Here is a 27,846-nt window from a genome sequence, read left to right as displayed (position 1 = left end):
TTAAAAATAAAAATCTAGTTTTATATAGCAACAGAATGCAATGGTGTCCATCTTGTTGGTTTTTTTTTAAATCTTACCTATGTTCCTGCAATCCCAAAAAAATAACATTATCTATTCAAATGACTGTTGTACCTAAATTTCTAGAAAGCAAAAAGATAGCACTTAAAGCAAAGATTATCCCTGAGAATCTTAAGCAAATCAAACCAGCTCTTTCCCAATGCACATTTAAATCTAAAAGGTACACAAACAGCAATTTTTAAAAATTAATTCTGAAACCCATTAAAGCTACCCAACTTGCCAACAGATTCAAAACATTATACTAAGAATAAGAATCACTAGAAGCAAAGAAATGTCCCAATCTGGACAAAATGCTATAATTTACCAATCTGATAAACTAAACTTCATTTCCAATTTGGAATTAAAATGAAATTATTTTTTTTTTAAAATGGCAGCTAAAATATGTGCAGACTGGAAGTATTTTATTTAGTTGATTGCATTAGAGAGTCATTTTTATTGTATGGAAGGAAAGGGATTAAATAAAACAGTAATTGCATTTGCAACTGTTAAAAGTACTCTGAAAAATCCTGGAACAAACATGGTGATCTGCAACTGGCCATTTTTTAAAAACCATGAAATACGATTATCGGATACACCAGTACATTGTTTTCTACTCTAGTGAGGTTTGAAACTGGCGTGCTGAATCTTTTGAGCGCACATAACCCTCTATGGCTAAGTTGTCACATCCAAAGTATCCGTGCTCAACTAATTAACCGTAAGAACCACAGTTATTTTTATGCTTAATGTGGAGGAATTTCTCCTTCAGTCACCCTCTGCATCTGAGTCAGCATATTTTAGTTCACACTTAACATCAAAAGGTTTGTCCTTGACTTCTTTGTGAGCCTGCGAGGAGACATCATCATGTTGAACCTGGCCATTTCCACAATCTGGTTCAGTCTCATATCCAGTGTCATGAGCTGGCTTTGGATGCTCTCCAGTTTCATTCTGGATAATACCTTGCTCCACTAGAGTTTCTTTTACACTTTGCTCACAATCAGAAAAATCTGATTTGGGTTTTTTCTTACCAAGTAACATAGCAGAGCGGAATTTTAAACACTGGCCTGGTAAATAGCCTTTGTAACAGTTGTAGGACAACAGGCTTAGGAAGAGAACAAAAAAGAACAGAAAGAGAAACATTAAAAGGAAATTATCATTTGACTTTAAGAACATTGTCTTTTCGGGGACTCCATCAGGAACAGAATTGAAGATTTCAGGGTTGGAGGCTGCGCTTGTTAGGATGGGGCTGATTGGCTTTGTAATTATCCTTCCTGTTGTTATTGATATAATCTGGGTGGTTGAAGTTTGAGCAGTAGACCCTTCTGTTGGTACAGTTGACATTTTTGGTACATCGGTATTACCTTCTGTCTGTGTTGCTGGTTGGATTGGACCCACAGTACTAGGCTGGATTTTTTTCAGTTTCAAGACATGTTTAGCCACCACTTGAGAAAATTTCTTATTCTTCACTTTTTCTTCTGACAAACACTGATAAATACCACTATCTTCTTCTGATAAATTGAAGATGAGCAATGCTTTCTCCAGAAGACGATACTTGGGGCTCTCAACTTTCAATACATCATCTTTGAATTTCCAAACTACCTGGGCCAGGTTGGATTTTTGAGAACATTTGAGTTCTGCTGTGCTCCCATGCTTGAATGTATGCTGCAGAGAATTCTCTCTTACTTTATCTGGAACATCAAAATAAATTTGCAAAGTATCAGCAATGATTTTTGATTGCATTAATCCCTATAGTTTCATGATTCTGATAGTTTTAATGGAAATATAAAGTTTACTCCATGAAGTCTACCTCTATTCCTCAGTTTGAAACAGGATTACATCACCACCAACTAGGTACTTTTTAGTTCACACCAGCAGGGTTTACACAGGACAGTTAGAGCGCAACACTTCAGAGTGCTCTCCAGATCAAACCCTCTTAGTCCAGACTGTGGTGATGGGTAGACAAGCCCCTAGGCCATGAAGACATTCAAAGTCTGAACAAACCACCAAACAACAGCTATGCCTGAGATAGTGAAGATACTGAGGGATATAAAACCTCAGACTTTAGGATTTACACTAACTTCTTAATTTAAGAATTAGGATTAGGCCTTTACGGGGTAGATTATCCCACATCTTCCTATTAAGGAGTGTCTTGCACCTTCCTCTGAAGGACCTGATGCTAGCCACTTTTAGAGACTGCCAGGATATTGGCCTAGATGGACCACAGGTCTAATCCCATATGGTAATTCTTATGTGTAAGTAGTACATTTTTGAGTATGTAAATATTGTAAGCATCTAAAATATGATATTGATATTACTCAGAAATATCACTTATCAGTTGTAACACACTAACCCCCCCACACCAAAACAAAACACAATTAAAAAAAACAACATATACACAAAACCTATACAGCATGATAAAGCTAAACAATCAGCAAACAGCATTCTGAAAGTGATCCATACAGTGCTTGATTTAATAATAAACATGGTAAAGTAAACCCTTTGAAAGCCTCAGCTACTGCAATGCAAGTCTCCTGGAATCCTAATTCTCCCCAAGGATTCCTTGATGTGGTGACAGCAGCAACACACACATTACAAAAAAGAAAAGCTGTGATTATTTGAGCTTTCAATACCCTGGAGCATCGTTTCAGCTACTCTAGATATCTGCTCAGTGGTATTCAGAACCTTTCTCCCAACCATAAATCAGTTTATCTGAAGATCATTTCCTTTGCTCTAACCATAATAATCAGTTATTTCTTAACACTGCCATTAAAATTCCCAAGTCAGCTAATAAGTATCAAGAATGTAATTAAGGACTTCAATGTAATTCCTTACGGCAAACATCATTCTCATTCATAAGCAGCAGCTGCAATGGTACACATTCACTGTATTATTGCACTGACTGTAACTCTATGCAATGTATGTCTATCAATACAGCCATTCTAAGATAATACACCTATTGTACAGATTCTCAAATACAATATATACAACTGAAGTTTAAACACATGAAATGGAAATGCACCTTGATAAATAAAAATATAAAACAAATGAATAAACATGACAATTTAAATGCACCATATATTTATTTTTTAAATCACTTTTATAAAAAAACAAAACTTACCAGGGCAGGAAGAGGCATCACCACCTATGTTCTGAATCCAATCCCTATACAAATTAATCAAGCATTAGAAGTTGTAATCATATATTCCTCACCACCACCCCATAATTAAAAGGATCAGGATAATGATGATGCTTAAATTATGCAGACAATAGTCAACTAATAGGAAAATCAGAGTTTGAAGATACACCGCGTGCATGGACCATGAATATAAATAAATTGTTACAGCGTGCTTCTTGTTCATTAATGTCAACTGGACTTTTTAAAATTAAAAAAATTATAAATGATAAATAAGGTAACAAGTGTATCAATATTACATAATTTTGTCAGGGAATATTCACACTACAAATGTAGAGTTTCTTATTGCTAATCGCAGGACAGTCAACAGGTGCTATTACCTTTCAATTTCATCTTCTTTAAGAATATTAGTACAGGAGGCTTCATGTGATTTCCAAGCACAGTAGGGATCTCTAGCTAGAACACAGTCAACACAAGTGCTGTACTTGTCACAGAATGCAACAGGAGACTGAACCACACCAGAATTGGAACCTGCATAGAGATACCTTTTGCCCTGCGGATGTAACAGAGAGAGATCGTCCACAATCATCCTCTGGAAATCATGTAACAAACATATTACATTCATTAATTAACCACATTCTTAGGACTTGCAGGCAGAGAACAAGAGGACAGCCAAGAAAATGATGGATAGACCATCTACAGGAGGACAGAGTGGATATGGGGCAAGCATTGGACCAGCAAGCCTGGAAAATACTGATCCAGTGACCCAGCCCAGTTAGCTAAGGGGAAAAAAAAAAGGGGGGGGGGACAGAAGAAAAAAATTAGGACTTGAGGGGGCATATTATAAAATACAGATATATACTAGTAGAGGACTGGTGGGAGATGAGGGAAGGAGTACTTTGTTTTGAATAGTATTTTAAAAAGGCAAGGAAGCTGTCTCAGCGTGGGGGTGTGGATTAGATGATCCCTCAAGGTCCCTAGCAGCTAGGGTGACCAGATGACCCAATTTTATAGGGACTGTCCCGAGTTTTGGGTCTTTTTCTTATATAGGTTCCTATTACCCCCCACCCCCTCTCCCGATTTTTTCACATTTGCTGTCTGGTCACCCTACTGGCAGCCCTACATTTCTATGATTCTATGATCTTGACAGTGTTCAATGACTGGAAAAATGAGGGGAAATTGTGAGCGTTATGAGTGCTTGTAATAGGAGTAAATATTCAACTTTAAATCTAAGAGTCATCCATCGATTTAGAGCTGGGAAAACAACAGATTTTTCGGTTCACTGGCAATTCCAAAATAAAAAAATGTGTTTCAAGTCAACCACCACATTTTCTTTTGACAAAACTGAAATCTTTTATTTAAATTTCGACCGTTAAAAAAATCAAAAAACATTTTAAAATAAAAGAAAATTGTAAAACTAAACATCATTTTGAACCAAAAAAAAAAAAAATCAAGAAGTTTTGTTTCAAAAAGGTCAAAACAAAATGTTCACATTTTTTCAGAATTTATATGAAGTGTTGTTGTTTTTTTAAAACCAAAACAATCTGGTAAAACTGACATGAATTAGCAGTATTGCTGAATCTGCCTTTCTGAAAAAAGTTTTAGATGAAAAAGTTCACTCAGAGCTGCGCATGCAAAGCCCATGCTGCTGAGGACTCCAAAAAACAGGAATGGATGGTGGGTTGTGGGATCCACACTGACACCAACATCTCAGAGACTCACAGTTACTACAGGGTAAGGTAACTTCTCTCTTCTGAGTGTGTCACAGTGCAAATCCCACTGCAGGTGACTGGCAAGCAGTATCCTTCCTGGACTGTGGGAGTGAGGAGTTTCAGTTGCATTAGACAAATAACTGAAGTACCACTCTCCTGAACTTGGCATCAGACCTGGTTGCTGTGTCACAAACATAACGTTTAACAAAGGTCAGTAGGTTCTTCCACGTTGCTGCCCTGCAGTTCTCGGATACAAACACATTCCTAAAGCAGGTCAAAGATGCTACCTGTGCACTGGTGGAGCATGCCTTGATATTTGGAGGGAGAGACTCAGCAAATATCTGACAGCAGGTAGAAATGCACTGTGATCCACTTAGAGATCGTTTCAAATGAGATGGCTTGGCCTTTTGATGGGCTGGATATGCCCATAAGGAGGCAGGGAGACCAGCCTAAAAGGTTGGTTAAGCTCTGTTAAGGTAATATAACAAGGCTCCTGAAATGTCCAACATATGTAGCTTCTTCTCTCCTGGGGCTAAATGAGGTTTCAGGAAAGACTGGCAAGTTGACTACTTTAAGTGAAATTATGAAACCACTTAAGGATGAAGTTAGGTTGTGTTCTCAGAACGGTCCCTATGAAGAGGCATTCCTTCCTGTTCTGCAGAGCGCCACAGTGCAGATCCTGATGGACAACACATCTGTAATGCACTTACAAATAAGTAGTAAATAAGCTCACAGGCACTTGTTCATCCCCTCTCTGCCAGCAGGCCATCAGACTGCAGACTTGGTGTCATCACCATGAAGTAAACCCCACTGGCTCTGCACCTTTCAGGAGTCAGTAACAGTCTGGCAGACTTCTTAAGCAGACGTATACTGACATGAGCATGAGTGGTCACTGCAGAATTCCATCACAGAACTGATATTTCACCATTGGGGGACTTCTATAATAGATCTGTTCATTACAGAGGACACCACCAAATGTTTTAATTTCTGCTCTAGAGGGGGCATGAGGCTGACCATCTTATCAGACACCTGCCTGCTCCAGTGGTCTCCAGGCCTCCTGTATGCCTTTCCACCAATTCTCCTGAGCTTGAGAGTAATATCTAAGGCTACTCCAGACAGGCTATATTGATTGTTGATAGCTTCCTACCAGCCTGATGGCTTGGACGTTGGCTGGCTGAGTACTACCCACAGGGACCATTCTTGACAGGTTTGAGAAATTCTCATGCTGCCCAGGAAGCCATCTGCTAGGAAGACTTACTCCTCCAAATGGAATGGTTCTCCGTATGAGCAGTCCAACATAATTTAGACCACATCAAAGATCCTCAAGTACGTGCAGCATTTGAAGCATTCTAGATTGGCATTTAGTTCTCACAAAGTCCACCTTCCTGCCATACTGGCATGTCACATTCTGATTCAGTAATATTTGGTTTCACATCTGATGGCATCAAGGTTCCTCAGAGGCCTCCTGATACTTACCCACCTGTCTCCTATGTGGGATCACAACATAATCCTCCTGAAATCAGTGAAGCCTCTGTTTGACAGATCACCTTACCCTCAAGATTGCCTTTTTCTGGTGATTATCCTCTCAGCTTGAAAGGTTAGCAAACTCCAAGCCCTTATTGCTAGACCTCCTTACAATGGCCCTAGGCTCCAGGACGTTCATACGTACATTCAAATAGATCTGAGACCATATCCCTTGCATCTGCAGATGGTTCTGATGAGTTCCCCAATCTATCCCCAAGGTGTCCATGATGAATGTCATAATCAAGAAGAGGGCAAAGAGGGGCACCCCCCTTTGTATATTTCCTGGGCCCAGCCACCAAGTGAGCTTTCGCAGGACATAGGGTGAGACTGTGATTCTCTTGATCATACAGTACTTGGACAGGGAGTACACTGATCTCAGCCTTAGCTCTAAGGGTTGCAGGTGAAGTCTGGCAATTGGCATCACTTACATACTTGCCAACATGTGACCTTGTAGCCCCAGACATATCCAACATCACTGTTGGATTTGATTTTATTGGATTTATTTATTGTTGGATTTGATTATTTGCCATTGACTGGAGAGACTGCAACCTGTCCATTCTCTGGGAGATAGGGCAATCCTGGATAGCCCGGAAATTGTCAATATGTTGAATATATGAAATTTCTCTTATGACAGATGTCTCCTCTCTAGGAACTCTAAAATTCTCATAAATTCTTGAAACAACTTTAAACCATCCAGCACTGGCACCAGTGCAGAGACACTGCCTTGTTGGGTGATGAAGAGAGATTTTTTGGTCGTTGAGTGGGGCCAGAGCAGCAACAACGTCCTGAGTCCAGTTCTTGGTAGTCCTCTCTCTCCAGGTCTGGCCAGGGATACCGTTGGGGAGAGCATCCTCTTCTTAGAGTGCAGTGGAGATTGGCTCCTAGAAGCACGAGGGGGGACACGAGTAAGCCCACTAGGACTATGGCAGCATGCTGTAAGGCTACTGCTAGCTTGTTTGATATTGGCCAGTCCACAGCCATTCCTGATGGGGGCAGTGGTTGAGCCCTGTAGGAACAGCTGACTGGCCTTTTGGAGATACTGCCCTTGGATCTCAGAAGAGAGGATTCTCTGCTTAAAGGGGACCAGAAGACATGCCCCGGTGACAGGGAGAATGAGTAAATCTCTTCTAGAGACAATGCTAAGGTATAGGCACTCTCATTACACGGTCTGCAGTGGTACCAAAGATGGTCCTGCTTTCTTGCAGGGTCATGTCAGTTCGCTTTATTTCAATTGTAGGGGTCGGTATGGAAGGTTGTGTCACTGGTACTGGGATTGGTGTCGGAGAAGTTTTTTTCTCCGTCACAGGCTACTCCTTATCAACAGCCTTCAGTGCTGTGGGGGATTTTGTGGGTCTCTCTCCCGAGGCTTTAAGAGGTCCATCTTTGTGCAAAGACAATAAGCTCCACATGGATTCTCTGGCTTTGCATTTGGAGAGGCCCCCTTGGAGCTGGGCTTCAATACCGGTGGTGTTGGTGTCAATGCACTCTGCTTTGGTGCTGGTGATGCTGATGCCAAAGCGGGTGCCAGTCTTTCCTTGATGTTATCTTTTTCTGAGCTGGTCTTAAGCACCACATGTCTACTAGATGAGGTGCTGGTAGAAGCTGCCTTTCTCTTCAGCTCTGAAGACACAGTCATTGATTGTTCTAGTAGACAAAACTTCAACCATGTGTCCCATGATTTACATGCCTTCACAGAGAACGAGAGGCATACTAAGTATCTGCTTAGCACATGGGACTCTCCTACATAGGAGAAGCATCTGCTATGCTTGTCTTTTAATGGAATTAGTCTATTGTGGGAAGGGCAGGCTCGCAGGTTTATAATCCACCATACTGCAGTACCCTGTACAGGAGAGGGGTGTTTATGGGGGTATGACCATACAAATTCAGTCCAGATGAGTCTAGGTCATTCACAGCAATTCTGAAGAGTTTGGGCAAGGAGAGTTCTGAAGAAGTTTGGAAAATTTAGCTAGAGAGGGTTAGACAGTTATCAGGTTTCATCTCACTGCTCCAGGCGATATCAGGGACCTGGGAGAAGGTTGCAGTCACCCTGCACCTTATGCTCCTGCATAGGAGTCTGAGTAGACACAGTGCCCCTACATGACCCTAACAGACACTGCTGTTCAAGAGACTCCAATCTCATGGGCATGAAGCCCATGGGCATGCACATCTACCGTGGGATCCACACTAACACATACTCAAAGAACCAAAAAGAAATTGGTGAGAAAGTTGTGGGGGAAAATGGAACAGGAGACATGACTACAAAGGAAACATTTAATATATATATTCTCCCTGTGTGCGCAATGGTTACCATTAAAAAAAATATCAAGGGTTGCTAACAGTTATTGCACATTGATGTTTGAGTTATTATTTTATTTCCCTTTACTTAGTGATTGAAATAAATACAGTATCTGTTGGTTAATACTGACAGACTGGCAATTAGTGTGTGTGTACGTGCGCATTTTCCATTGTGTCTGGTAAAATTAAACACAGAACAACCCACTTTTGAATATTAAAATATAATATTAAAATATTATTTTATATTAATTTACAAGTTTTATTTTAATAAAATAGTTTAATATAATATCGTAGCATATATTGAATTAGAACATAAGAACGGCCACACTGCATCAGACTAATGGACCATCTGACAGCGGCCAGTGCCAGATGCTTCAAGGGAAATGAACAGAACGGAGCAATTTAGAGTCATCCATCTCCTGCTGGCCAGTCCCAGCTTCTGGCAGTTGGAGGTTCAGGGACACCTGGAGCATGAGGCTGCATTACTGATCATCTTGGCTATTAGCCACTGATAGACCTATCCTCCATGAACTTATCTAATTTATTTTTTCAACCTAGTTATCTTTTGGCCTTCACAGCATCCCACAGCAACAAATTCCACAGGTTGACTATGCATTGTGTGAAGAAGTACTTCCTTTTGTTTTAAACCTGCCGCCTATTAATTTCATCGGGTAACCCCTAGTTCTTGTACTATGTGAAAGGGTAAACAACACTTCCTCCATACCATTCATGATTTTATAGACCTCTATCAATTCCCCACCCTTAGTCATTTCTTTTCTAAATTGAACAGTCCCAGTCTTTTTAATCTCTCCTCATATGGAAGCTGTTTCATACCCCTAATCATTTTTGGTGCCCTTCTCTGCACCTTTTCCAATTATTTTTTGAGATGGAGTAACCAGAACTGCACACAGTTTTCAAGGTGTGAGCGTACCATGGATTTATATAGTAGCATTGTCATATATTCTGTTTTATTATCTATCCCTTTCCTAACAGTTTCTAACATTTTTAGCTTTTTTGACTGCCACTGTACAGTGAGTGGCTGCTTTCAGATAATTATTTAAATAATGCTGTTAAAATAGTTAACATCCCAACAAAAAGTCATAAAGGCAAAAGGGAAAAGGAAGGAATTTAAATAAGTGATTAAAACTTTTTTTTAAATGATAGTTTCTTAATTATATGCCCCATATCATTAAACTAGCTCTTATCTCTCAAATAATTTGAGTGAAGAAAAGAAGAATTTTCATTACATTTCTTTTGAGAGTAGAAACCTTTTATTGCTTTTGAAATTCTACTTGCATAAGATTTTTCTGTGGTGCAGCACAAATACATGGACGACACTGGAAATTACCTAGGAATCTATGGACTGGGAATGCGTTATCACACTGCAAACCCATCCACTAAAACAAAAAGTGGGCTCTCTGCATTTACAAAGTTTCTCTTCATCTTCATGAAAAATAAGAAAGCTTTCCAGTGACAGGTGCTGGAAAAATACACTGTGTAGGGCTCTATGAAAAAGAGGCAATACTGCTGACATGCAAAATGTATTTAAATATCATAGAATCATAGAATATCAGGGTTGGAAGGGACCCCAGAAGGTCATCTAGTCCAAACCCCTGCTCAAAGCAGGACCAATTCCCAGTTAAATCATCCCAGCCAGGGCTTTGTCAAGCCTGACCTTAAAAACCTCTAAGGAAGGAGATTCTACCACCTCCCTAGGTAACGCATTCCAGTGTTTCACCACCCTCTTAGTGAAAAAGTTTTTCCTAATATCCAATCTAAACCTCCCCCACTGCAACTTGAGACCATTACTCCTCGTTCTGTCATCTGCTACCATTGAGAACATATCAAGACTCAGCACAACAAGGCATAGATTGCCTTTCAGATACAGTGGTAGCCTCCCCAGTCGCAAGCTTCACGGCATTTATTGATCACCACAAACTTGTAAAGGTTAGGATAACGATCTTACATTTATAAAAAGTCTTTCATTTCCAATGAGCCCAAAATGTTTACAAATGCAAGTAATTCCATTGACATTTATGGCACTACTACTGCGGGTAAAGATTACATGCATAAATAAGGGTTTGCAGGGTCATGTCCCTAACTAGTGTACAAACTACATACAGAATGATCATCCAGATCTTGTCAGAAAACCACCCAGCAATTTCTTGACAGTACAGCGCAAACTAGACTAGAGTTTAGGACATGCAGTGAAGAATCTCTTTTCCATTTGGAACAGCAGGGGAATTTCAGTAGGCAGAATGCAATGATCCATGCTGGAATGTGACCAGGACACTGGAATTAGACACACCTATTCTTATGAAAAGTACACTACAGAAAAATCTGGTAGAATTTATATTGAAATGAATCATATCAATAACATTTGCAGATGACATCCTTGCTATAGAACTCCATTTGTTGGTTTAAAAATTCCACAGAAAGGACACCATTCCCTTAAATTCTACAGAACTTTTCCATAAGGGGTAATGACTTCTACTTTATATTTAATCAGAAAACTGGTACCTCCAGCAGCAGCAGAGTAGTTCCTAATATCATGCTGGGGAACTGGTTCTAGTATAGACTTGGGGAGAAGAATGCCACCTACTGAAACACCAGTATCTCTTTCTTCCCCACCTATGCATTCACCCTTGGAAGCTTCCCATCCACGTACCAAATGACCCAGCCTGACTCTCCTTATCTGGTGATGTCAGACAGTATCACAACACAAGATGTTATCCTATATTCTGAGTATTATTTCAGGGATAGTCACATTTTCCAACAAGTCCTTTTCTCTTTCTTCACACTACTGGGGTTACCCCCTTTTTTTTTTTTTTTTTTTTGGATCTTCCACAAAATGTCCTCAACACAGTCCTGTTTTTCACGCTTACCTTTTTTGATGAAAGCAACAGTGTCTGAACTGGCTCAAAATTTTGGAAAAGCTGTATTTCTTCAATAATATGCATTCCATTTTCATAGCTAATAGCTTTATGCAGGGCTCCTTTATCTGAAATATCCAAGCAATACACCTAGTAAGGACCTCAAAGAAGAACTGTGTGTAAAATGTGTATGTTTGCTATAGCTCGCATCAATGATCTTCACTAGAAGACTTCATGAACGATAATACTTTGTGTTCCATCACACAATGTTGACATGCACTGTAAACATTAACAAATTAGGTCCCAAGACAGCCAAGTAACATCAGTATTTCAGCCTCTATTTTACCAAGAGGGAAAATGATGCACGAAGAGGTTAATGGCCAGAGTACACTCCAACTTAAGTAACTGGTAAAACTTCTGTTCATTTTAACAGAAGAAGGATGAAATAAAACACTGGAAAATGTCCTTTTTTCCTGCCTGTCGAAATTCTTGACTTCTTGTCAAAAACCAAAACCTGAAAAATTGTGGGGGTTTTTATGGAAAAAAATCAGAAGTTTTTAGACAAGCAGACACTTCTCACAAAAATTTCTGTTTAGTCAAAAACTCAATCTTCCATAAAAAAAATAAAAGTTTAAAATGGAAAATTTTCAACCAGACATAGGATTAAGGGCTAAGTGGCTTGCTCAAGGTCACACTTAGTAACCCAGTCCATGTCTAGAATACTAGGAGCTAGACCCAGAACTCAGACCTTTTCATATCCAAGTCACATGCTTTAATATTAGATTATGTTTCTTCTAGCATATTCCTATGATTCAACCATTAGACTAGATTAAAAGAACCATGCCTAAGAAAATTTTCTCTTTAGCAGTTAACCATCATATCCAGTCTATAAAATCTATGGTACAATTCTGTTGGAAGCATTTAATTGAGACTATATTAAATTTAAATAGAGATATTATGGCTATAAATGTGATTTTTTTTTACTCTTGTGCAGCCATTAAAATGTTCCATTAATTATGTTTTCTCATTTAATTCTTGGAACTTCAGTGTATTTTCAGTTTGAAACAAAATACTGCAAAATTTGTTAGTATCTAGTACAAAGTACAATTTGAGCAACTGAGCCAAACACAACTGCTGGACTTGGTAACTAAGTTTGTTCAGGACCATGTTATTGTAAATGTGAGAGAGGAAAAATGTCCATTTAGCATAACTGTAGAAGGAAGTGCAGAAAATCTGGATGGGAAATAAAGGGAGAGACTTGATAACACTGACTGACCTGAGTCCATGCCAAAATGTGTTCAGGCCAATTTGGCAACTAAGTGATGATGTGTTGTGCTAACAGCACAAAGGCTTTTCTCATTTTAAAATCCTGTTTTGTACCAGAAAGTCTACTGTCTTGTCAAATATGATCCACCTGCCCCAGTTTTTAAATCTTTGCAGTATCTGTTTGTGTATTTTAAAATTTCCATTCCCTACTGATTTTTAACCTTAAATCACTAATCTGTATTGCACATGTGAACTAGGCCAATCTCCTTGTGTGGTATATTCATTTCCTAATTGGATCTGCTTCACTAAAAGGAATTGCTTATTTTATTTTGTACTAGAGAAGGCAAGTTATTTGAAGACTATTCATGAATGTTTGGTTAGGTCAGGCGGATAGGAAGAAGGGAAGGACCCCTCTGAAATGGACATATACACAGATCAAACAGGGGAAGTTAAGCATTAAAGGAGACACACTTTTATCATGTCAATTTCCATATAACGCCAAGAAAAACATAATTTTGTATTCTCCTGAATTTCAAACGCAGGGACACCTTGATTAAAGAAACTAATATGTACTTAAATACAACCGTAAGAAATAAAAATATTTTGTAATTGTGAAACCTTTGCATCAAAGGTCAGAAGAGCTTTTTGTTGGTTTAAATTAAATATAGCATGAAAATATCCCAGGTGTCGTTATCAGGCACAACAGATTCTAAGTTGTAGAGACCTACTAGTATAGCTGTATCTATGTGGTGTGGCACTTTAAAGTCACCCTTTTTCAGTATTACAGAAGAGTTCTTCAGGGAAATTAACAGTAGAGAGGAGGAAGAAGAGTCTCTCAGACAAGTCAAACACAAAACTACACAAAAAAGTGAACTCACTTTGTAGCTTTCTGGGAAACATTCAGATTTTTGTAAATTATGCAACTACCATTTCAGTTTCACCGATTTGCCAATGATCTTTTTTAAAACAAGGAATGCCCATTTTTGTGACATATACTGGACTGCCAAAAGCATGTCTGGGGTTTTTGTTTGTTTGTTGAAAGTGAGAGTCTCTCACTCTTTAAACTCACACTTTTTTTTTTTCTCCAATTAAGAGATGGTCAAGGTGAAGGAATGGCTAATCCTGGTCTTTTCTTTAGTTATTTTGATGTTAGATTAAAATATTTATTGGTCCCTGGCCAATCCTCGCCTTTTTACAGGCAGACGCCCTTCCCTACATGTGTCTCTTACAGAAGCAGATGGTACAGCACTTGGCTCCCAAAGACAAAACTGACGTTTCATACAGCAGTTATTGGAGATGCCTGGGTAGAGGAGGACGAGGAATACATGTGACCTTCCCCTACCCCTGACCTATTTGTCTCCCTCCAGAGGTTGATCCCCTTCCTACAGAGCTACCTGCTCTCCTCCTTTCCATCTGCCACCAGGAAGACTTAGGGCCTGTTTGCTTCCGTGAGCCTCTTTCAATTCAATCCTTCTCACACTGCTTGTAGGGGCAGGGGCATACAGGTGCATTGTAGGCTGCTGCTGCTAACTGAAACAACAGCTGGCTATTACCTTTAGGCAAACAACACTGTCAAAGGATACTGTTATTGGCCTTTCCCCTCCTGCTGCTGATACAGGGAACTCTTCAGCAAGGAATGAAACTTCAGAAAAGACGACGGACAGTTTGGAGGACCCTAACACATCTACAGTTAATTTTGTGGGGATATTTTTTTAAATGGACCAAGACTGGCCATCATGGCCCTTACTTTTTAAAAAGCATGGACACCAGTTGGTATGAAAGTATTGTTCATTCTGTTTGTTGACAATATATTTCACCCTACTGTACTAACAGAGACTTAAAATAGTGTAATGCAAACTCACCTGTACTAATAAACATAACATCATACACGCTGCCATTGAGTGCTGGGACTCTGTCTACCACGATCTGTGTATACCTCACATCTCGTTTAATTAATCTGGGTCTGTCCCCTATCGGGGCCACTGAGTCATCCATTAGAGGGTGATCTTTAACAAACTGTAGTGTTTTGTCCGGTAAATTTAGAGAACTCAGGTAGTTCACTGCTCTTGCCTCCTTGTTTATACACTGTCAAAAGAAAAATTGTATCATTTGTTTTTACCATATTGTACACTGTTGATAGCAGCAACACCTGCTTTTTACCAATCTTATTTTTAAAGTTATAAAACACTGTAGGAACATAGGCTCTGTTCTTTGTTATTTCTCTGTGCAGTGCTGAGTACAATGGGGCCCAAATCCTCACCGTGTATTCCCAGGCACAAATAAATACTTACATACATACTTGCTGTTTCAAAGGGATCGCTGTTTTTTAAAAGATCCTATTGACATAATATGATTGGGCCATCTGTAAAATGGGTCATGTATTTAGTGTACACCTTTCAAAAAGAATGTTTAATATATCTTTGAAAGAAGCCTGATGGCTAAAACTGTGGAAGTGCACCTTTAAATAATAAAACTCAAACCAAACATACCCCTCAACAGTTTTTTCAGGTGCGTACTCATATTTTACAGCTTCCTGGTTTGCACAAATACCAGGTCTCAATTTGTAGCAGGATAAGTGAACAAATATATTAGGCATTGGACCCAACCAAAATATATATTTAAACACCTCCCCCGGGTCCCACACTTCTAAGCTACAATCAATTTACCATGCCCCTAAAATTAACTAATATGAAAGCAGAAAACATGTAAAAGCAGAAAAAGAACTGTAAGGACCCAATCCTATAAACACTAATTACTGTGAGTAGTGCTTCCTAGTGAGCAGTCCCACTGAAGTCAGTGAGATGACTTGAAAGAAAGGATTGCAGGATTATGCACTACTTTTGTTCCTATTGATCTAGAATACACTTTTACACTACCATAATGTGCTGTGCCATCTATTTAATTATAAGACAATTTGTTACCAAAAACTGAAAAAATGAATATGAAAATTGTGATATAAACCAACTCTGTGAACTATAAATAGAAACTACTTCATTGCTAGATACAAAACTTCAAGATCAATCAGTTGGCAATATGGCAGTGATTAAAAGAAAAAAAAGTTTTCTAAGGAAATAGTATCCATATCAGGGCACATATATTAACTAATATCCTTCTCTAATATTTTCCCTGAATTTTTTATAGGTTCTTTCGTATGTGCAAGAGAAAAGGAACTGCTGTCATCCAAGTTTATCCAAACTTACAGCTCCAGGTCGAGGTTTAGGAATCTCTCCATTGTATCGGACCCACTTTGTATGAGACTGTTCTACTGTGGCACTCTGCATATACTTTCCTTTGGAGAAAACTTCTTCCACAGTAGACAAGTTGTATGCACACACGGCTGACAGCCCCACATTATTCCTAAAATTAAACAGTGGAAAATGTTACCATCTTACTGTGTGGTGGTAACCAATTGAGATTAAATTCAATTTCTGGAAAAAGATTAAATGATACTCACAGTTGTGGGGTAAAAACTCCATAAATCACTGGTTCCTTCAAACTTGGAGACTTTAGAATAAAAACATCATTGATAATGTTGAAAATTAAATTCTTGTCAGGTGTGGTACAGATCAATCTGGCCTTGAGAAAGGAGGTCCATTTTTTCTGCAAAGTCCTTAATCCTCCTTGGTCCCTCTTTCAGAGGGGTTGAGGGAAAGAGAAGGAAAATGTAAGGTATATTTTCTTTCTTAAATAAAGGTTCAACACATACAACACTTATGTACTATCTAAAATTTAAACTGAATAGTCATGAATAAAAGCAAAAAAGCAACTAAAAGATACAACAACAAACAAATTAAACAATGCTGAAGAGGTTTTTTTGGATACAATAGAAACAATGTAGAATGGTTTCTCTCAGCACACACAGATAAGTGTTATAGGGCCAAATTCTACTCCCAATTAAGTTGTGCAGCTCTGAAGTCAATGGAGTTACTTAGATATATGCTAATGAGTACAAAAAGAAAAGGAGTACTTGTGGCACCTTACAAACCTGCTAATGAGTACAGATTTTCTGGAGGGAAGATGAAACTTACGACAGCTTCAAAGAACTGTATTACAATAATAGGCAGTAAATTGAGCTGAGCACAGAGCTTTAAAAAAACAACAACTGTACATGGGACAACAATTTAAAGTAAATAAAGCTGCATTATAACTGCACTTACAAAAGAAATAATACGATGTCTATTCTGTGATCATCTCAAAATGTTAGTAACTTAAGATCTAGTCTGGCAAACACATATGCACGTATTTAATTTTACTTCATGTGAATAGTTCCTAGGAGACAATGAGTATTAGGGCCCAATCCTTAAATTAGGGTAAGTACCATGAATAAAGATTTGCAGGTTCAAGGCCTTTAAAATAAGAGAGATCATTCAACTACTGAGACTGTATACCCAGAAATATAATGAAATTAGTTGTGCAGTGACTATAAGAAATTTTACAATATTCGGGATCTCAAACTTCAGCTGTGCTACTAATCTTTAAAAGCAGGCATCTCAGACCCAAATCCTTGACAGAATTTCCTGCCCTTTCTTTAAGGCTGCTATGCAGAATATTGTATAAAATATGCTAATTCCAAAAAAGCAATCAAGTATTTTTTTCCTCTTTTTAAGATAGTGTATGCATATAGATGGGTAATCTGCAAGTGGTTCCAAATAGATAACAGTTAAAAAGCTATTCCAAATTTTATGGTTCTCTCACTTTAAAGCATTGACAAACTGTCAGCAGGCAAAGGACCATACTAACAAGACCAATGTAAATTTGCCTCAAGCTGCTGGAAGATAGAAGCCTCCAGGGAAACATTTGTTATTGGTGTTTTAAAATTAAATTAAATTAAATTAAATCAACGTAACAAAAGTTAAAACAATAAAATGTTCTGACCTTATAGAAATAAAATGTTTAGATAATTTCTCATTGCAATTTTGATTAAATCAATACATTCCAGCAAAACATTTTGTATTTGTATAATCAGCATCTTCTGTTCCATCAGAAAATTTTCACACCAGCTCTAATGAGTAGAGAATCAACTCAGCCTGCCATATCCAGGTTTAAACACATTAAATGTGACAGAATCAGGTTGCTGGTGATTGTTTCTTTCCAGGCTAGGACACCTCTCCATGAAAGTACTACCTGTCACACCACAGTGAAGAAACTAACCATCTCTACATAAAAAAAAGCCTTATTTGGCTGGTCTGTAACCATTTAAAAATAACTCATAAAAGTCCACAACAATCACCCTATGGGCTCAGTTCTGCTTCTACTGAAGTCAGTGTAGCCTTTAATGCAAAAAAATCAAAGAATTGTTTCTGTGTTGTATAAAAGGGAAGGAAAGGGTAACCATCATCATTACTTTTTCAGCTGGGACACATGCTGAAATCTTACTCACTTCAGTTGTAGAGAGCTTAAAAAAATATTTGTTTTCACAGGCACCAACTAGACTGTCTGAGTAACTATATTTAGGTACAGAAGACTGATATGAATATTTGATTTGCTAAGAATAGATCTGACTACTTTTAATGTGTGTGTAAAACACAATATGAAATATCTTTTATATCTTGCGGATGTTGTCTCAAAATTGGTTAAAGCAAATTATTAGATTGTGTCCCACCTTGCACACTCTACTTATTCTTGGAATCATCAACTTTCCAACAAATTCATATTCCACAGACATCTCAGTGAAAAAGAAGTACACTTTGTCATCTTCTTCTTCAGTGCTGTTTTGATCTGCTCTTATCACATCAGCAAAAACAAAACTGGGTTCTACGGATACAAATAAAGAGAAGCATTCTACATTAATAGCTACTTTTTCATTATTTCGTCATTTTCCTCTAGAGTTCTCTAGGACCATCCTTTCTCCCAAACCCCACGTTGTGGGCAACTGCACTCCATTTAGAAGGCCTGGAAACGGCTCCTCCATGAGCCCATCAGTATTGTTCCTATTTGGATAGGGCTGCTGGAGAGCACAGCTGTGTGAAATATTTGCATTCCGACTCAAACTGATTGGAATGGAGTTACAGGTTTGCGATCCCAAGATTTCACATGCCCACACTCAACAGCATGATCTGAAGCTGCTTGCCTATCTGATCATCTGTCTAGTCACCCTCCCTGGCCAGCCTCCACCTCCTGTACCAACAAGCCCTAGGACCTGCTGGAAGAAATGCAAGGTAAGAAGGGGAAAGTGATGCACTACGGTTCATGCTCCTTTGAGGTTTGAGTTAACTAAATATGAACCTCAAAGCAAAGGTGCAGGGGTTGGTCAGTTTCCATTTTCTGAAAATCCTTTCATGAGTTGAACCCTATCTGCACAGCCCAATTGAAAATCCACCCAACACACTCGCAAATTCAGCTGGCTTGGAGTACAGGTCCTTAAACTGAACTTGAAAACATGCTGACAGGAGGGTAAGGACACTTTTTTCCTTATCATCTAATAGTCTGGCTAGTCATGCCAAAGCAAGGTGAAAGGTGAATGGAGACAGGATAGACTGTACTGCTTCTGGATCATGTCAAAACCTGAACGTCCTGATGATTTTCAGAGTCAATGCCACTGAGACTCGAAGTCTCAAACTAAGTATTTTCTCTCTCACACACTCAAACAATTAAAAAAGTAAACAAAACACCTTTTTCTTCTAAAAACAGAACATAGCAAGAAACAGCACCTCAGAGCCATCACAAAATTGCCTTTTTTCTTTGAATATATCCATGGACTTCAAGGTAACTATGCTCAGAGATCTGAACTTTTATAAGGGAAAAAAATATCCATTTTGGCCTTTTTTTATGTATTAGGAAGAGGTTTTAGTGGTAGTAAATAGGGAAATGTGGTAGGAAAAACCTTCAGTAAAGGAAATTGGCTTAGTTGCCTTCACATTTACTTACCATTAAGCCAAGGTATTGCATATTCTGTTCTCAACGGGCTCTGATGAGAGTTTCTAGAAATAATAGGCTCACTTCCCAAGAAGTTATAGGAAGTTCCTGAATAAAGCTCTCCATCTTTAACATAGAAAATAAAACACAATAAATACTTCAAGCCATACTACTTATTAAGTAACAAAAAGGTATAGAAATATTTCAAGACAAGTTTTCAAGAGAATATATGGTAATTTAAACCTCTCTTGAGGGAAGATGGCAAGAATTTCCTATATATTAAATTTGACATTTTTAGTGCTTATGTTTCCCCTCTGATCTTCTTTAAAGCTGATGTTTTTATATCTAATTTGTTACTGTTCTAATACAACTTTGATGGCAGAAAGTTACCAGGATTGCTCCTGCAGTAATTGTGAACGCATCTGCTTACAGCTGATTTATATTGTATACATAAAAATATAAATGAACCTAAAATATACCACTGAATTTTTGTAATTGAATAATTCTTTAGAAATTATTCAGAAAAAGTATAGGATATTCCTGCAAAAGTGAATCAAACTGAATTAATAAGAAGAATTTAAGGATCATAATCCAGTAAGTGTGTTCCTTCTGTTTCCCGTTTCATATTAATTTAAACTTTTCTTCCATGGTCTTGCTATATAAACATACAACCACAAACTTCACTGGTTTTCCCATATGAAGACTTAGTGTGGTTTAACCCTCTAATGATATGTTCATGATCACTGATTTCCCATTAATCTATTCTGTTTGGAGAAGAAGAAAGTATTCAGCCCACTTACTTTTTCACTTTTTAATTTACTGACACACGTTTTTAAATTACTTATATTTATACACAGATTCTTCTGCAGTGCAATTTTCTTTCACTGACAGTTTCATCAGATACTAAAGTGATGGGTGCTTTGGAAATACAATCTGGTGAATGAATGACTATATCAATAGCTATCATCTGCTTGAACTGAAAATCCTAAACATTATTCCCAAAAACCCAAAATGAAAAAAAGTCTAAAAACTATGAATTGCTGCAAGTTTTATGTTAAAAAAAATCACTTCAATTATAGAATACAAATATTTTGATGTGTGTCTAAAAAAAACCAACATCACAAACCCTGGTATTATGTCCTAGTGAAAAGATTAGGGCATGATGGAGGAGAAAGAATCAATGATTTTGTATTGATGATGTCATTAAAGTTTGAACTTACCAACCATAACTGATGTGTAGCTTTGGGCAGGGTCAAATGGACATCTACCTTTACCATCTTCATTTTTACCTCGGAGTTCAAATGACGTTAAATTCTATACAGAATTAATTTAAGTTAAACCAAAAGAGTTACATTCTTTACTTTCTAATTCAAACAATACATGTATGCAGTCAAAAATAGCTGTATAAAAATATAAAAATAAAGTTTTCTGTATTATTAATACTAAACATCAAAAGACACTTTAAGAGACCATATATTGAATTAAAAAACAAACAAAAACCTTTAAGTAATAAAGAGAGGAAATAACCCAACAGCTTGGGAGCACAAAGGGAGGCGGAGGAAAGGGTAGTGGGAGGGGAGAAAAGAGTTCCAGACAGATGAGGACGCCCAACTGAAAAGGTGCAGGGAGAGAAGACAGTTACGAGGTGAAGAACAGAGAAGTGGAGAGAGAAGTCAGAGGAGGTGGTTACAAGGTGGGAGAATTAGTTTGAGAAATGACTATGCAGAGTTTTGAAAACCAGAGATGGACAGGAAGACTGTGAAGTTGTCAGATGATGGGTGTGACATGACCCTATTTTTGGAAGTGTGGGAGTAATCTGTCTGCAACTTTATGGACTTCCAGATATTAAGAGAATAGGGGTTTAGCAAGACCACTAAAATGGGAAAGGAGCAAAAAAAATGGGGGGACTGAATGAATAAGGACTTCAAATGAGGCAGAGTCAAGGGATGTACGAATTCTGGCAATGTTCTGGAAGTGCTGATATGCAGACTCAAAGACAAGCCACAGTCTAAGATAATTCCTAGATTTCTAGCCTTGGGAACACAAGTTAAGGGGAGCAATAGTGGAGTTAGAGACATGGAACAGGAAGGATATTTTGTTTTAACCTAGAAGAAGGACTTCACTCTGAAGTATTCAGTGATATGAAGCTCTGGAATACCCATGAGCTGATAGAGACAAGATAGGCAGAGACGGGAATCTGAGAGAGGTCAAGGAGAGACAGAAATGGGTATCATCCACACAGAGTGTCAATACCATTTAAAACTATGTATTTTGGCTACTGCAAATTTGCATCAATAGAACGTAATGAAAGCAAAGCCTTAAAGTAAATATGTTTCTGTTAATAACCAAGCTAAATCAATATTTTGTTAAAGGCTTTGTACAGGAAGAGTGAAATTAACCTCCAGACTCTGTGGTTATCATGAGACAGTATCACACCCGCTGGAAAACTATGACTGGCACTGGAATTCCAATTGCCTTAGGAAACAAAGATTAACTCATCAGGTACACTTTTCTCGAGTTCACCTTATTATTTAAATGAGCCGGTTTAGCTGGTTTTAAAGTTATTATTAAGAGAGAATGCATAGTCACACTTACCAGATGATCACAGATTGGCTGAAATGCATTTGTGCCACACACATAGAGAACATTATCATTCAGCGGTTGTAAGACACGCACATAGTTAAGGCACTCCGTCTGTAGTATGGAAGGAAAAAATAAATCCATTCTGATCAGCCACAACTTCAACATTATAATAGGAACACAGCTGACAACAAGCTATGTTGTCAATTCTTCCATTTCTACTCCTCATGTTCTATCACAAGCAGCATTTCATATGTTTAAAAACATACAGGGCTAGGTGATATGATCATTATTGAGACCAGAATCCACTCTAGCTGACTCCCTAAGAGCAGCATCCAGTGTTATATTTTTGGTGTACAATTGTTTCTAATATGCCCATTATCTCCTAAGTGACCAATTTTGCTTCAGAATTAATATGTTCGTATACAATAGCTAAAATTCGGATTCACTTGGATCTCAAAATTTTGTCTCAAGTCTAGTTCAGATAAAATGGCCTGTCATAATCCAGAAGTAAAGTCTTCAATCTGCCACACATAAATGTCACTTAGCTTCAGATTATCATTTCCTGGATTTTTGTATATACTACCACTCTGATGTGGGCAGCAATCATTATGACAGTTAACAGCTCCTAGTGTGTGAATTTGCCATGTCCACAGGGGTTTCCCACTACCTCGGATGGCATGCTGTAAACTTAGTGGTTTTTATAGCTTCCTGCAGCCTTTTGGGATGCTGGTGCTGGCAGCCCTCACTTTACTCAAAAAATAAACATCCAATTACAGCAATTAATTCCTTTAGCTTTGGAATGAAACTGGCAGTTTGGACATAGCTTCGAATGTCAAGGGAAGAGTACAGATTCAAAATGCTGAAAACCAATGAGAATGCTTGTTAACTCTGAACACCCATCTGTGTTTATTGACTTGATCAATAATCCCTATCTGTATTGTGAGCCTCATTTGGCAAGTTCCTGGTGGAATACAGAAAGACACCACCATTGTTCAAAACATACTGGGAGCTAGAATAAATAAGCATGCACAACATAACAATGAATACACACAGAAAGTCCCAGAGAGAGCAACAGAAATTCAGTGAAAAGAATAAAGGATGAGACAACAGAAACCATATGAAATACCATTAGGTAAATTACATATAGCTAGCATAAAATACTCAAGAACCAAAGTAACCTATGTGAATTACGGCAGTGTTTCTCTAACAGTTGATCGGGACTCTCAGAGTAGTCACAAAAGGCAATCAGGGAGATCACAAGGTACTGAGAGTTTTATTACAGTTCTAAAGCAAATAAAATAAAATTTCCAGAATAATTTTAGGGCAGCCAAAACCTTCAAAACCTGTGAGGTCAAATGTAGGAGACAGGGTAGCAGTAGCAGCCCCACTCCTTTCATGTGAGCACAAGTGACTCTCTCGCAATACACTATCGCACTCTCCAGCTCCCTGCACACCTTTTCTATTCAAGTGCAAGTGTTCTCTATCACCACTCACAACACACGCACGCACACAGAGTATAGACTTATCCATATTATCATTGATACAATTACTATAAAAGTAAAAGTAACAAATTGAAGCAGGACATAAGGAAGTGACAGCCTGAAAACATTGCAAAAACTGTACCAGAGTAAGTAGTTAAAGTGCAAAATTAACTGCTGCAGTTTACAAAACCCACTGCAATTAACCATTTGCTGGAATTTTTTTTTATAAATTATCACTCCTAAATAGTTACATTCAAAACACTGTTGAAAATGCTTTCCAGAAAACTAAATTCATAATGCTTTGCTGAAAGCTAAAGGACAAACAAATTCACCTGTTTGGATTTGCCCTTGTCTGCACATTTAGTTTTTTTGTCTTCAGTGACCTTCCAATACAACTGGGGGAAAAGAAGCGAAACAAAAACAAGTTCAGTGCACTTCACATTCACTTGAAAGCTATTATTAAGCGCAATGCATAATACAGAGAGCAGATCATGTTTAAAAGACAGTCTGCTGCAAATAAGTCATTCTGCAAGTAGCTGTCAGGGACCCCTCAGTGTTTGTCTTTATCCTCTGGGGAGGTGGCATTTCTGAATGCATGTGCAGTAATAGAGGTTTCAGCCACGGCCAGCACCTCTTAGAGTTCTGTACAAAGATATACTATGACGTTTCTTCTCAAATTATTAATGAAGTTCCCTGTGTTGTGTTTACTAGTGAGATAAGATTATGGTAGTTTTAGAGACTTCTACATTAAAAAAGCTGAGGGAAGAATACAATTTTTTTGGGAAAATGTCAATAATTCCTGGACCGTTATGCAGCTAAAAGGGCTTCAGTGGCTGTACGTGTCACCATGGATACTGGACTGTGTCCAGTATATCTATCTCCTGGTGTTTTTCACTGAATATCAATGTGGTTCTAGAGTAGTTTTGCTTCTTAATATGTTTCAGATAGTTTAAATGAAAATGATCAACTGTTGAAGAGGGATCAGTTTTACGTGCAGCTGAAAATCAATATAATCACGGGTCATGAGTATTTCCTTACACAACTTTGTGAATTAAACTTAAGAATCAGAAGGAATTTTCTCAAGACCGTTCTAGGTGAGAAACTGTGCTCTCTCTCTTAAGGTACGTCACGCTCCTTTCCGAAGACCCTAAAGTACATATACACACAACTCTAGCATGGATATAAACAGCAATGTAGATGGTGAAGCATTGCTTAGGCGAGTCAAAGATGTGCCTGAACCCCATAGGTATGTACTCAGATATATACCCTCCATGGCTCTCTATTTGTTCAAGCAGTGCCTGCCCGGTACAGTTTTAGCAGTAGAGTGTTCCACTGCCTCTCCTGCAGCACGGAAAGGCTCCAACAGAGTGAAGTCAGTGGGGAAATGCTCTGGCAGCTCCCAGCTGCTGAGTCTTTCCTCTCTGCTTCCCCCGTGCCACAGCCTTTCATTGACATGTGTAGCTACACACCGCAGCATGGACGTAGTGTGCTTTTCACTGCGACTTTCAGCTACGCATACCATAAACACTACTGCAAGAGGTGTGCAGTGTAGATGTAACCTTAGAGACACACTGCAAAACTTATAGCCCAGGAGGAGACTGCTGGCTTTAAGGAACCTTTGCACTATCCCTTTGGATAGTTATGGAGTGTGGAGAGGCCCCACTACAGGGTAATTCAGACAATGCTAGGGGTCGGTTAAAGTTATGGCAGCCTGTCCTATGGCCTAAAGTGCTGCCTAGAATCTCTGCAGTGCTGTTTGTTGTAGTCCTGCTCCTGACGAGCCCTTTCTGCCTCCAGCATGCCCCCTACACCAGGACTTGAAAAAGGGTCCTTGAAAGGCAACCTTGCAACTGTCTCCCACAGTGTCTGCACCAGATACAAGGCTTTTCAGACCCCCGTAAGCCATTCCAGCCCTTAATGCATCATAAAGGGACCATAGCAGGGATGAGGATCTCATCCTCTGGCTATTCAAAATCAAGATGGCCAACCTAAACTAAACCCTCACAAAGTTTTAAACACATGGAGGGGCAGCAAAACATTTATTTCCCCCCTGATTCTGTTCCACATTAGAAATGCAATCATGCAAGGAGCTCTGCACCTTACACACCCAGTCATAGCTTCATAAATGAATGATTTATCAAGGTGGCAGCAAGGCTACAGAAGCCTCTAACTCCACCTTCAAATTTATTTTACTTGACAGTAGCCAAGATACTGTAACAGGGAGGCCGTTGTACACCTCATTCATGGTTGCTGAAGATGGCTTGTTGTTTTTCTTTTTAATTTTCAAAATTAGAGCTCAAAATTTCAGAATTTAGGAGGCAAAGCACAAGTTTTCTACAAAAATGTCACCAAAATGGCATTTATACAAGAATCTGTTTAACATTTCTAGGTAACATTGCTAGGTAACATGAAAAAAATACTTAGGAGTTTAGAATTAGAAAAAGCACAGTAACTAGTGCTTTCAGGGTGAATTTTCAGAGTAATGTGCATGGATGGAGCAAACTTTCAAATTCCCACTAATGCTCACGGGAATCACAAGGTGAAATCACCTATTTGGCAAACCGAAAATTAATCCATTAAAGAATAAAAAATACATTTTTAATTTCAAAAAAATCCAGTGTATTTAAAGCAGTTCCAGACATAAAATACCTCAGTGAATCTTTACTAGAATGTTTTAAAATTCACTATTTCCTTCTCACCTTTCCTGTTTTTCAATGACATTACAAAATTACCTGTAATTTTTTCTTCCTGAATAATATATATGTGCAACATAAACACAAATATATTTACTATAGTCTACACACTATAGCTACATGAAATATCCTACTATCTATAACATTAGAAAAACGAATCTACCCCAAAAAATTCTGGGATGCAATTTTTTTTTAAAGGTGGATAGGAAATTAAAAATGCATACCTACCTCATGATGTTTTTCAGCAATATTCACTGAATTTAATGCAAAGATCACTTCTCTAGCTCCTACATATAAAACGTCTTTGTCATCACTTAGTAATAAAGTTGAATAGTTAAACACTTCTGGCTCCTGAAAATGGACCAGTTGTACTTCTGTTAAAGTAAAACAAACAGTGATGTGTAAAGAATGAAAACCATTTGAGGACTTTTTTTTTCTAATCTATCTAACCAATATTGCAGTACTTTGACAACATCTTAAAAGCAGCAAAACTGAACATAGAACCCTATTATAATAAAAATATTGGGGTCATCAAAAAGAGTAGTTAAATCGTGGGTTCAGTTAGTCAGGAGTTTGGGGCTGCAGCACTGACATACAATTGCTTTTTCCTGGATTTCAGTTTAAATTAATATCTGGGATTTGTGCTGCTGATCTCAGTTTAATTTACAACTGGGATTTCAAACTACTGCACATTTGTTGCATCTTTATTTCATATTGTGTACACATGCACACAACAGTATACAAAAAATGACATTAAAACTCTAGAGGTCTGCCTTAAACTTTAACCCTCTGCTTCATTCTTAACTAACCCTCTGCAAGACTGAACAAAGTGTTAGACTGCCCAACCAAGATGCACCTTGATAGGGGTAGGTAGAAAACTACATTTACCCCCATACACCAAACTTGCATTCACAAGTGCCACCATCAGCACAGAGAATAGTATCATGCTCTCGCAGGAAACTGCTTTACTCTCAGCTCCATGTGCTGCAAGTGAAATGGATTAGGCTGTCATTCTCTGATCCTAAAGTGAGATGAGTACAAAAGAGCAATTCAAAATGGCCAAACTTTGCAACAAAACGCTTGATAAGGGAGTGAGGGGAAATAGAAGACACAGGCCACTCCCTTTACTTTGGGCTTTCTCGCTGCCCTCCTGAGGCCTGGAGCTTTCCTAATCAGTCACAAATGCCTCGGAAGGGAAACGAGGGCTGGCAGGAATTAGACAAATTATTGAGCAAACTTGTCAGAAAGCTGGAATTTTCTCAGAAAGCTCTGCTGCAAAGAGGCCTGGTTGAGCTGCCAGCTGCTTGGGAAGCAGGAAAAACTGGGGGAAACTTCAGAGACACAACATAAGAATGGCCATACTGGGTCAGACCAAAG

General features: G+C 38.4%; 1 protein-coding gene across 5 annotated transcripts in view; it reads right to left on the bottom strand.

Annotated features, from left to right (window-relative positions):
* The window catches only part of SEMA4D (semaphorin 4D), a 157,513-nt gene that overhangs the window by 24,376 nt on the left and 105,291 nt on the right, over positions 1–27,846 (bottom strand). For 4 of the 5 annotated variants that reach the window (XM_084629071.1, XM_084629072.1, XM_084629074.1 and 1 more), the window contains 13 exons: positions 26,698–26,843; positions 24,109–24,171; positions 22,308–22,406; positions 20,933–21,026; positions 19,725–19,838; positions 18,460–18,611; positions 16,312–16,487; positions 16,058–16,214; positions 14,720–14,942; positions 11,604–11,719; positions 3,568–3,740; positions 3,173–3,216; positions 453–1,742 (listed from right to left, as the gene is read on the bottom strand). In XM_084629071.1, the coding sequence (XP_084485197.1) occupies positions 820–1,742; positions 3,173–3,216; positions 3,568–3,740; positions 11,604–11,719; positions 14,720–14,942; positions 16,058–16,214; positions 16,312–16,487; positions 18,460–18,611; positions 19,725–19,838; positions 20,933–21,026; positions 22,308–22,406; positions 24,109–24,171; positions 26,698–26,843 (2,480 nt within the window). In that variant the 3' untranslated portion in view covers positions 453–819. Of the gene's footprint in view, positions 1–452; positions 1,743–3,172; positions 3,217–3,567; positions 3,741–11,603; positions 11,720–14,719; positions 14,943–16,057; positions 16,215–16,311; positions 16,488–18,459; positions 18,612–19,724; positions 19,839–20,932; positions 21,027–22,307; positions 22,407–24,108; positions 24,172–26,697; positions 26,844–27,846 lie in introns of those variants that run through there. The other variant, XM_084629075.1, reaches the window with a different exon arrangement.

Source organism: Lepidochelys olivacea, assembly GCF_965140295.1.
Source record: "Lepidochelys olivacea isolate rLepOli2 genome assembly, chromosome: 5".
NCBI classification, from domain to species: domain Eukaryota; kingdom Metazoa; phylum Chordata; order Testudines; family Cheloniidae; genus Lepidochelys; species Lepidochelys olivacea.
Note: the sequence above shows the minus strand (reverse complement) of the source record. Positions and strands in the feature narration are given on the sequence as shown.